Genomic DNA, 12,455 nt, shown 5'->3' with positions numbered 1-12,455 from the left:
AACTATTGTATTTTGTGTTTAAAATGTGATGGACTTGCAGTTTGCCACTGTAGAGAGAAACAGTGACTGTTTTGTTCTGTCAGCTATCAGGCCTTTGCCAATGCTCTGCTCATTCATCAAAAACCACTGGGAAAGTACTAAGCAACCAGATCCTTGCTCTCTGTCACATTCCTCTTTCTGTACCGTGATGACTCCTCAGGGACATGTATGAACATGATGTGAACATTAGATGAGTTTTACTGATATAGCACTTGGTGGCACCTTTTTATTTAACTGTGTACAAAATCAAAAACACTACCCTACCCCACAAATCTTTATTACAGTTTCTAGCTTAAGTGAATTTAACCACCATGTGTGGGTAACTTAGTTTGAAATTAAAGTTGTAATTCTGCCAGGAAAGAACCATGATATAAGTCAAGACATCCTTTGTTTGTGTTCTTATTTTTGTTTTACAGATGTTCATTAGATCACAAGATTTTGGTAGCCTCCCTAAGATCTCTACCTACTACACACTTGTAATGTTCCCAATGGTGGCCAACCTCTTTTCATATTTACTAAATTATTTTAAAGTGCCTGATTACTTTTAGACACAAATTGACTCCTTATTAATCATTGTAACATTTTGTCCTTCTTTCCTAGAAGTGTATTTGTCAGTTGGTGAATAGGGTACCTGTATATAAAAAACTTACAAAAAATTTCATTGCACACTATGTGTTGAATGTTTGTATGCTTGGAGTTTAGCCTGCTGAGGATGTTATTGTGAGTCTGTTTGTGTTACTGTCTCTACATCTCAGAGGTGAAGGTGCTGGTTTGAAGACATCAAAAGCATGCTGAAGTAGACGTTTCTCAGTTTGGGTCTCCACAGACCAAAGCCACATTTTAACTGAAAGGCTAAAGCTGAGCCCAAACTTCATCTATCTCCAAAATACTATTTTTAAAGATTCCCCCTTGCAATGTCTACTGTGCAGTGTACAAAGAAGGGAAGAAGATAGCAACACACTTCCCAGACATCGATATCACTTTGGAAACTCTGAAGTGATTTAAATGTAAGACATTCATGGCCCTTGAACTTTTGAAAACTACAGTTCTGTGAGGGTGTCAGATAATAAACAACCACAGAAACAGTCACATGTAAAGCCTGTGAAATGTTCTATACAGGCAACTGCACCCTTAGGAAAACCTTCCTCGTGAGAAAATGGCATTTAACCACTGAAGAACTGTGGGATTTAGTGAAGAGAGGCATGGCAGGGGAGGGGAAGCTGTGCTGAAGTTTCTCCTGGGTTGGTAGAGCATCACTGAGTACAGCTATGAGAAGAAAGTGATCAATGCTGTGTAAGAATGGCTTTAGGGGTTTTAAGATTTTAGTTTTATTTTTTATTTATGTGTGTGTATATGTATGCCAGTGGAAGCCACCTTGAGTGAACATACTGAGGTTTAATATTTGGTGGGGGACATGCCACATGTATAAAGAGCTTCTGAAGTTGGAGTTAAAAGCAGCTGTGAACTGCCTTGTATGAAGACTAAACTGACTCCATGCCCTAAAAGGAGCAACACATTCTTAACTCCTGAGCCATCTCTCTAGACCCTTGGTGTACACTGGGTGCCTGACCATGAGGGCTAAGAGGTTTTTTATGTTATCTAGAGGCTTATGGGAAACATCTGAAGGATTAGAAAGGTTTTTGTTGTCTTGAGCTTGGGAGTTGGCAGAAAGTAAAGACACTTGCCTCCAGTCCTGATGACCTCTGTTTTATCCTGAGGAACTAGATTGTGGACAGAGATCAAAACTCCAACTTGTCCTCTGGCTTCCACATGTTCATGTGCACACACACACACACACACACACACACACACACACACACACGCGCGCGCGCACACACACACACACACACGCACATGCACAAACTCACGCACACTAATATAAGGAAAGAAGATATTTATTCCTTTAAGATTGTTTGAGAACTCAGGAGAAATGATTAAAGAGCATAATTAACCAACACGGTACATGTTTAAAGTTCCTAGAAATGAACTTCACTGTCTGTGTCTGTGCTGAGATGTCTCTCGTCTCTGCAGGTTGAAGAATTTGCCATTCTCCTTCACCAAACTCAAGGAGCTTGCAGCACTGTGGCTTTCTGACAATCAGGTAAAATTAATACTAATAATAATAACGTTTATGTCCTGACTTATCATGTTTCTTAAATGTGCATATAATTGAAATTCTGGATTACTGAATCCCAGTAGATACGTTTGACAACTATTATAAAGTATAGATTCTTTTATTCCTGGAGGAGAGATTCGTCAAAGGCTTCATCACATACTGCTGTAGGTGAAAGTGTCATGATCTCCATGCTCCTCAAATACCTCTGTTCAATGCCTACTTCATTTTCAGAGATACAAAACACATGAATAGTTTGTATGGCTTTTCAGATCCTAGTGGTACACATGTCCTTGGAGGAAACACTTTAATTATAGCTCTGAAGGTAAAAAATGAAAAACCATTACCATAATCCCCACAAGAGGGAATTGCTAGCCACTATCTTCCCTTTTCCTCACTGTTTTTAATTATAATCAATTTAATTCTAAAACTTTGTTCAAGACCTTTGCTGACATATCGGTAGCTATCTTTCAGTATTTTTATGGTTATCTTAATATTCTTATATACTTATGAAATCAGATTATAACAGAATCAGGGGGTGCATGTTAATGAATAATTTTATTAACTGAAAATATAACAGAAAACAGAGAGATGTGCTTTTCCTTAAAAGAAGCTGTGGGTTATTTCAACAGAGTGTGCTACCAATCATTTTTGTGTGCCTACATCTTTTTAAAAAAAACCCACCCCAAAACATGAATGGCCAAATAAAAACAATACACCATTGGTTTGAAATATCAATATTCCCTGGAGATCAAGTATGTATTTCAATTATTTGATTGGGTATTTTTATTAAAAATTAAAAATGACTTCTACAAAGTTTACAGTCTCCTCCACACTGGTGGATCCTTCCGTATGGTCATGTCGAGAGTCTGTAAACTCTGCTGCTGGGGCAGTAGCCTTACATTGTGAAAATTTCTTTGTCACAAGTATTATTCTGGTGGGAGAATAACCAGAAAGTTACTGTGCTCCATTTAACTAAAATTGTGAGTCAATGTCTTTAGACAGCTTCCTGGGGGGTTAATAATACCTCAGAAAACCTTGTATCTTTCCTGTTAAGTAGTATTTACATTATTCCTATGAAAATAATACCTTAGTTCTAAAAGCCTTTAAAATAGTATGTCTGATATCAAATTGGTGATGGAGAATAAAATTCAGCATAAACATCAGATACATGCACAGCTTTATCCATGCCTTGCTCAGTGTGAACAGTGCAGGTACCACAAATCTGTCTAGACCACAACCCAGGAAAAAGAATGCATGCCCAGGACCACACCAAACATTCCCTCTGCTGAAAAGTTTAACACTCTCTGATCTCCTCAAGATTAGAACTGAAGTTTACAGCTGAACCGGTTTTGGTAAGTTTTGTAAAGAAGACAAACATGAAAACCTTAAAGTCTGGAATTTCAGCAGTATCTGTGGTGTCTCCTTTTATCCATTCATCTCTAAGAAACCAGAGTGTTGGCCATTTTCTTGTGTGAAATCTTGACTAATTTCTTCATCTAATTGGTGCTCATTGCTTCCAGTCCAAGGCTCTTATCCCTCTGCAAACAGAAGCCCATCCAGAAACCAAGCAAAGGGTACTGACCAACTACATGTTTCCCCAGCAGCCCCGTGGTGATGAAGGTAGGCTGTCAATGGATACATTCTTTAATGTTTATGACATTGTAAATAAAAAAGGATTTTTAATTCTAATCTCTGTCAAGGAATACTGTTTCACAGACAATAAAAGAAAACTCCATAGTATGTCATCTTGGAGTTTGACTCTTGGTGCTGTAATATTTTAAGTAATATTTTAAAGACTTGGCTCCTTCAGAAGATAGTTCAATAAAGTGCTTGCTAAGCAAACATCAGAACCTACCTGAGTTCATCAGTATAAAAATCCCAGCATGGTGACACAGAACCTGTAATCCCAAAGCTGGGGAGCAGAGACTGAAGAATGCCTTACACTTACTTGTGACCAGACAGTGCAGCCTATTTAGCGAGCCTTGGACTCAAATGAGAAATGCTTTCTTAAAAGTTAAGGTTGAGAGAAATATGGAAGACACTTACTGTTGTTCTCTGACTTCCACTTGCATGTACCCAAATGCACATAAACATGCAGACACAGGTGTGCACACGCACACACACACACACACACACACACACACGAGAAAAAAAAGTTTTCCTTCTTATAGCTCATGTGAGAGAAATTAGTACTCCACAGCAACTTCTTTAAAGGTTAGGCTGTAGGGTATGAGACATGGTCATCAAATGTTGAGCCCAGCTACTAGCAGCAAAAAAAGCTTTAAAACAAAATAAGGACTGAAGGAGGAAGGTCTCCTCTTGTGATCACATATTTCACATCATATTTTAAATATCAGTGCAGTGATCTTAGACCCCCCTACATGCAAGATAGCCCTAGGATGGGATTTTAAATTATGACATTTTTATATTCACATTGAGATTGCCTAGGCAATGTCAGTCACTATGATTAAAAGATACTTCCTTAAAAGGAGTCTAAATCTGTTACAATAAATCTTCTAGCCTTTGATCACACTATTATACAAATCTTTGAGAAGGTTTGTCCTTTCCTGTTTGAAACAGCATTGGTTGATATGTGTTGTCTATAGCCACGCAAGGTCAGGGTAGTTCTAGAACAATGAGCCCACTTTTAATACAGCCACAAATAAACCCACCCACCCTGTCTGAGACTAACCTGTCCAATGAAGCATTTACCTGTGTGTTCTCATTTTCAAGAATAATTTAATAAGTGGCTTTAGTCTTTGACATCTGGATGTGAATTAATCATTGGGGAATATGTAAGGATACTTCTGACTTGCAGAAACAGGAAAAGGGAAAGTTGTTTTGAAATATAATTTTCACATTTTCATAAACTGATCTTTTAATTTTATTTTAAAAAATCCACATTTTTATGCCATAAAGAACCAAGAAGGGACTGTTCTATTAACTTGAATTTATTTTCCTCTTCTTTACAACATCCCTGATTTTCAAAATAATGCAAAGAAAAGATAAAAATTAACCCAGATCCATAAACCATCCCTGAAAACCAGTCTGTTGCCTAGTTAGTTCTAGGCTATGAGGTCAGTAGTGGTGACCTGAGATAGGAAAGCATTTGTTTGCCTTTGCTGATTTGGATTTTCTGTTTGGTCTTCTATTGAGGACAAAAAGAGTGGTGTAATAATTAAAAGATAATATCTGAACTTTAACCCAGCCAGTCAACTTCTGTCTGTTGAAAAGGAAAGCAGAAAATGAATTTTAAGAATCCTGTAAAGCAAAGAAAGACATAACAGGGAAATACTTTAAAAAAGGATTTAGCCTAAACTGAGCACTTGTCCCTGGGCTCTTGTGCAATTTTTTTCTATTGTCTTACAAAGCAGATTTTAGCATTATACAACATTTTGATGTAAATCTTCCCTGTTTATTTGAGATACATTCAAATTAAATAAAACCACCGTGTTAAAACTGAACTGTGGTGAACTGTTTCCTACCTTAAAAATGAGGTTACTCCAGTCATACACACTTCCCACATACACCCAAAGAACCAACAAAAAAGTCAGATTACTGGGCACCTTACTAAAAAGTCATTGCTGTGTAGATGCTGTTACTGTTAGCCTAGGGAGACTATTCTTACCCTAGGAAACTTCCCAACCCCTTATGACCAACAGTAAAATGCACAAGACTACATAAAAAAACCTGAAAAGGAATTTTCTACTCTCCCTTCCTGTTTTTTTTTTCTCTCCTCCCTTCTCAATATTTCTTTCCCGTGTCCTTTTAATGTAATTATTGTAATCATTGGTGGCATTTGCTATCTCTTTTGTCATAGTATATTAAATTTATTAATATATTGTGTATATAAAAGAAAAGCATTAATACTTTGGACTCCGTAGATTTCCAGTCAGACAGCGACAGCTTCAACCCCACCCTGTGGGAGGAGCAGAGACAACAGCGCATGACTGTTGCCTTTGAATTTGAGGATAAAAAAGAAGATGACGAAGGTGCTGGGAAAGTTAAGGTGAACTTTTGGCCTTTGTTTCTTTGTTATTGTTTTTATCTGTCCACTGTTATTTCTCAGATAGAGGAAGGATACACTGGAAGGTCACAGTCTATCTTCGATAGCACACCCAGTGTAGAGGGCCAGTGTTTGGGCAACATTGGTGTGATTCAGAATGTTATGAATGTCCCGATTCTGATGGAGCAAGTCTGGTTTACACTCCCCCCTCCGCATACCCTTCAGTATAATAACGTGAGAGAGATTCAAGCTGAAAGTGGGAGAAAGGTCCTTATTTAACTGTAATACTTTACAATCTTCTTTCTCTCACTGGGCCATGCTTCACACAGACGGTGCCAGGTGTGATGAATAGTGTGTGGAAGACAGACAGACGTGTCTGTAGAAGACAGGCCAATCTGCATTGGCCTGTACATCTACACGTCTGGGAAGAACTTTTCTGTCTTTAAATTTGAGTTTTAGAAGAAGAGTGTCCAGCCACAAATAAAAATCTTTGGACAAAATAACTTCTTTTTTTCTTTAAACTATATTTTAAAGAAATTTTTTATTGTGACTATCCTGAATGAAGAAACTAGACTAAACTTTTTTTATTCTATATTTTCTTTACTTACTTTTAATCTCTTTTTTCCATTATTTAAAATTTCAAATATCAGAACTGGCTGAACGTTCATTAACACTTAATTTCCATGTTATGTAATGATGGCATCTTGAATCTCTCATTAATTTTTTGCACTTTACAAAAAACGTCACAAATACTAACATCTTTCACTCATAGTAACTAATGGCCTAAGTAACTATGTATGCCTGTTATTAATAAGTCAAGATCCTGTGATGTGTTCCGTGTTTCCACCTTACATATTCTGTTTTCTTAACCCATTATTCATGATGACTGTGTCGTCATGGGAAACTCAAAATGGAGTCACAAATCCAATATGGCAGGCTTACATTTAAAATTTTCAGTTGAAAAGACATTTATGATGATTAGTTGTTGTTCTCTGTCAACCATAGAGACATATTTTTTAACTTGTGAAGTCTTAGAAGATGATTATGCTGAACTGGACAGTTCTCTCTCTCAATGATTTTTGTGTTAAATCAAGGGCCAGTGGGTAATGCATTCTATGTTGGACTCTTGATTACATTTTTATATTTCAATGAATTTTCAAACATAACTACATGCTTCCTCTTAAAACTTACATGATCCAGGATCCAGAAGAAAATACCTTTAATATGCTCCATAGATGTGTTGATAAGAACATGAGGTACAGAAATGGAGACGATAATTGGAGATGATAATTCTGTGCCCCGTTTTGTGTGCTCTGAGACTGTTTTCTTTATGCTCATAGTGGGTCCCATGTGCTTCGGGGTGTTTTTTTTTTTTTTTTTCTCTGCATTTATTTCCATTCACTTTTATTTGCATTTTGGTGAAACATTACGTTTTTCCAAAATCTCAAAGTACTTGGTTTTGACTAATTTGGCTGTTCCTGATGCCGTTGGCTATCAGACAAATTAGAGGAGAAACACTTGTAGGCACATCATCTACGGAAGATGATGAATGGAAAGCCCTGGAGCCTTAACAGCTCATGCTCTTCTGGTTCATTACATGTACATTAAAATAGCACCATTTTATTTTCAATTGACCTGAAATTTAAAAGGGAACCATGGACCTATGCCATCAGGTTTCAATGGAGCAAAAGTATAAAGCCCTGGTTGTAGTGTGTACAGTGCGTGTGAATGCTGCATTATGGGAGAAGGTGGCCACCATGGCTTCATGTTATGCTGTTTTATTACATGGAAGTAAAATTCATTGTTTCAAATGCATTGCCCAGATTGAAAGAAAAAAAAACTATTCACGAGTATAAAATGGTCAAGCGAACGTGTTGCTGCAGTGCTCCTGGTTCTCCCAGAAAATGGAGATTCCTTCTCCCACAGGCTCTCTCCTGCCAAGCCCCCTGGGACAGGGGCCAGCGTGGGATTACTCTCCAACCTGCCAGGCTGTCTGGAGATTGCTGCACACCATGGGCCAGGTGTGATCAGCAGATCCAAGATATGCCCGTCCCCCAGAGTGACCCCCAGCTGGCATGGGGTTGTATAAGTGGCCTCCAGCAGGAGAGGAGCATGTGTGCCCCATTGCCAGTGGCAGCACAGTCCACCACTCTTCCCTCTCTAAGTGGCAGACAGGTAGGCCTAGGTGTGTGGGGTAGGAAAGCCCAGTAGAGGCTCCCTGGAACAGTGCTTTATGGGGTGTGTGCTGCATGGTTAAGGGTGAGAACTGCTGATCTCAAAGCACACTTCGGATTGCCCGTGTCTGGTCGCAATTTATCTTTAGATTACGGACATTGGCAAAAGGTGGGGAGACCTGAGCCAGAGGGCGGGGACTTCAGTTTAAGGTGCCGCTTCGTGGGGTTTTCTGGCATGGCTTTAGAGTTGGGGCTTCGCTTTTATTTATTCTTCTTGGCTTTTTTAACGTGCGGGATAATGTGAGCTGTGAGAATGCTGAACAGACTTTGGAAGTGATTAGAATTGTCCTCCTGTGAACACGCACGCTTCTCAGGATTAGCTCAAGTAGACTAGATAAAATCTGACTCGGAAATGCCAGAAGTTGAAACTGAGATTTTCTGGGAATGAACTCTGAGCAGAGACTTCTGTTAACGGGCAGCATTTTCCCTTAATTTGAAGATGCAAATTATACGAATTCCTGTAAGAGAAGATGGGGTTGGGAGGTATGACAGACAGGGGTTTCCTTTCCCACAGATGGGGGCTTAAGAGGGTGACTGATAGGAGGAAAACACAAACACAGTGTTTCTGTAAATGTTGCGGCACACATGTAATGGACTAGATTCTCAATCTGTGTCTTATATTCTTTCCACAATATAAGACAAGCTGAGAATGCACCTTCCTGACTAAAACTACCCTGTTTCCTTTTTCTGTAAAATTAATTTTCCACTAATTTCTAGAATAAGATGATATTTAATAATCACTACTACAAAACTCTATTGTTTCTCTTACTGGAATTTAAAATAAATTCAAGTTTGATGATTATGTATATTATATTATGTATATATAATATAATATATGAGAAGCAGTTCTGTCTGAATCCAATACACCACTTCTGAATGCCCACACTACTATAAGTAATTCTTTACTGAATTTTCAAGGTCTTCAATGCCTTGAAGTGGCTATTTGCATTTAATGTACTGTATTTAGATGCTAAGAGTCTTGGGAAGCATTTTACCTCCCAAAATTAAAATATATACATATATATCTTAGTAAAAGTCTTGCATTCTAATGCAATGTATGTGTGACATGAGCAAATACTTTATAGTGAGTGACAAATTTAACATTATCTCAAAATGAATTTTGGAGATTTGCCCACCTCTGTGTATCAGAAATTCACTACATTTAATATCATATTAGGATGGGGAATGTTTCTAGCCCAGGTGTTTTTAAATTAAAAAAAATGATCTTAGATATGGATTCACTTAATTAGTAATATAATTCTTTATGGCCATATTAGTCCACTTCTGAAGTACTGAAGGCAGGAACTGAGAGGAATAAAAGACATAAACATATTTGCACGGAGCTTAAAATGGAATTGAGTTAGAAAACACAGTTTCGCATCAAAAGAAGTGAAAGTAGAATTACTTAGCTTTATTTTTAATTGGAAGTTATCTTATTATCTAACAGTAAAGTTACATCTTAGTTTTATAGTAACCTTTTCCACAAGGTTGCACAATTTTGTGTCATACTATACCAGAGAATAACTCTAAACTAAGCAACAGTGCTGTTATATAAACCTTAGAATCCATGTTAAGCTTTAACATGACCTCAGAGAAGTTAAATTCTCTCACCCTCAAAATACACTTTGTAAAGAGACAACAGCTACTGTATAAAATTTAAATGTACAGTTGCAAATTAATAACATAGTATTTGTAGTATTTATAATTCGATATATAGTAATAAGTGGTAATTTGTATTTAAACATATATGAATAGTTATAAAGCTTGTTACATATCATGGAGTTAACCAATATTAAATTAAATATCTCATCATAATGCCTGGAACACAGTGAATAACCACCACTCACACATCCTAAAGGAAAGACTCACCATGAAGCTAGACATGTAGCTCAGAGTCTAAATATCAAGCTGGATATTTATCTGTAATCCAGTTAATCAGGTGGCTGAGGCAGGAAGATTGAGATTCCATGCCAACCTGAGTGACAAACTGATATATTCGCATAGACATAATACATTTAAATAAATAAATGCAAGTATGAGGGAAAGTTGTTAGATTTCTACTGTTCATAAGTAGACACAGCGGATTACAGGCTATTGGCTACTTAGAGGTAGACCTATAGCTTGAATTTGTACTTCAGGACCCAAAGTCTGACATTCTGTGAGAAGAATGTAGAATGAAAGCAAAGTGTTTATTTTTTAAAATAAAACAAATTCAGGTTTAATGATTCCTAAAGATTCCCAAATTTGAGAGAGTCACTGTAAAGAAAAAATGTAAAATGATCCATATAGATGAGTAATTAAATAGCAACCCTCCCATGGCCTTGAAAGTGACAGCCAAGTAGTTTAAGCTTTGTGGGAGATCTGCTTCTGCATGTAAATATTTCCACAGCAGCAAAACAAGCAAGCACATTCTGATGATATGAGCAAAATACGGTGTCAACTGCTTTAGAAGTGACCAGAAGCATCTGCAACATAACTGTTACAAGACTGTGAACTCTATAGGGTGACGAAGCATAGAACTCAAGAGGAAGAGCAGGGTACATGTCTCTACATCAGATCACAAGAGCATCTTACTGCTGAGAGCATTTGAGATGCAAAGAATTTTCATTTAGCACCTTACTTGAGGTTCTTTTTCACAATCTACCACTGACTATTATCAAGAGAGACAATCCATTCTACATTTCATATTTCATGAAGTGATTTGCATTTTTTTTTAATTTTTAGGTCTTTGGCATTAAATACTTTTATACAAATTCAACACTGTAGCTTAAAAATAGATATAATTCCAAACTGATTTTTAGGTGGAATTAAAACAGATCTGTGAGAATACACCCTAGTGTGTTCTGCCTAGCATGGGCATTGTTGTTTTATGTCTACTGTAAATTAACCTTCTGAAACGTATCAGTAGTAAACTATAACAACTCACCTTTTCCTATGGTACCTAATTTTTTCTTTGGCTTTTATAGCCTTAATTCTATTTATTTATCTATTTGTTCTCATTTATTTTAGAGCATAATAGTTAAATATATTACCCTATTTAACAAAAACTGGTCTTTCTAAATGTATTTGAAAATAATTTTATGCTTTTAATACCAAAAGAAATTACATAGTACCATTCAATGCCTATATCTGATTAGGATAATGAGCCACAGTGAATCCTAAGAGTAATACCGTTGGTGAACTTGCTAAAATAGCAGATTAGCAAAAGTGTTTGAGTCCTTCATATTCTCCAGCCTCTTCTCATGCCATGGAGCAGGTGGGGAGTCCCTCCTGGCTGCTCTCCTCTGTTTGCACCCTCTTCCTTCTTCATTCTGCCCCACCTCCTCTGTTCCCACCCTCCACCTTCACACACATGCTTTCCACAAACACATACCACAACCACTTAAACCATTCCATTTTAAAAAGTTGATTCTGCTCAGATTCAAATTAGCAGACTGTTGGCACAAGTCAAGCTGGGTACACCTATATCTTTATGTGAGTACCTTCAGTCAGCATGAACAACTTGTATTGATTCTCTTTTAAATAAATACATTATAATGAGTCCTCTCATGGTAGAATATCTACATGAACAAAATCAGTGCTAAGCAGAGGTCTTCAAATGTGTTCTTAAAAGTTAGATTAGCACCTGCAAATAAATTTAAAAATGGAAAAAAAAAACATCTGGATAGTATCAGCCTAAATGTGTACATTTACCTAAAATATATTGGGAAATAGACACTTTTTAATTTCCCTTTATATAAACTACTACTTAAGAAGCGTATGGTTTTCTTAGTTTATAAAACAAGTATGAAAGCCAACCCAAAACTTTTTGGGAAGTATTTTTAAAAGATACCTCACCTTTTAACACTGTGTGCTAGTTATAAATGTATGCTAACACCTGATTGGCTCTTTTGATGCCTAACTCCATTTGCAAATCTTCTGAGGTATCCTCCCAATACCTGCACTGAACTCCAAAGACATTCCAACTATGAAAGTTGTTAAATATTAAAATTATTAAATACCAAAGGTGGGAAACTTCTCAGAAGTTAAGACAGCTGGCAATATGTTGATTCTACTTTTT

At 37.0% G+C, this 12,455-nt stretch overlaps 1 protein-coding gene across 1 annotated transcript in view; it reads left to right on the top strand.

The window, feature by feature from the left end:
* LRRC7 (leucine rich repeat containing 7) overlaps positions 1-12,455 on the top strand; it is a gene marked incomplete at both ends in the record, with an annotated part of 278,327 nt that overhangs the window by 191,575 nt on the left and 74,297 nt on the right. The window contains 4 exons of the mRNA XM_080916060.1: positions 2,071-2,140; positions 3,676-3,775; positions 6,040-6,164; positions 8,088-8,336. Of these exons, the coding sequence (XP_080772186.1) occupies positions 2,071-2,140; positions 3,676-3,775; positions 6,040-6,164; positions 8,088-8,336 (544 nt within the window). The remainder of the gene's footprint in view (positions 1-2,070; positions 2,141-3,675; positions 3,776-6,039; positions 6,165-8,087; positions 8,337-12,455) is intronic.

The sequence above is a fragment of the Micromys minutus genome (genome assembly GCF_963924665.1).
Source record: "Micromys minutus genome assembly, chromosome: 4".
Classification (NCBI taxonomy): domain Eukaryota; kingdom Metazoa; phylum Chordata; class Mammalia; order Rodentia; family Muridae; genus Micromys; species Micromys minutus.
The sequence above is the reverse complement of the archived record's forward strand: the minus strand, read 5'-3'. Positions and strand labels throughout refer to the sequence as shown.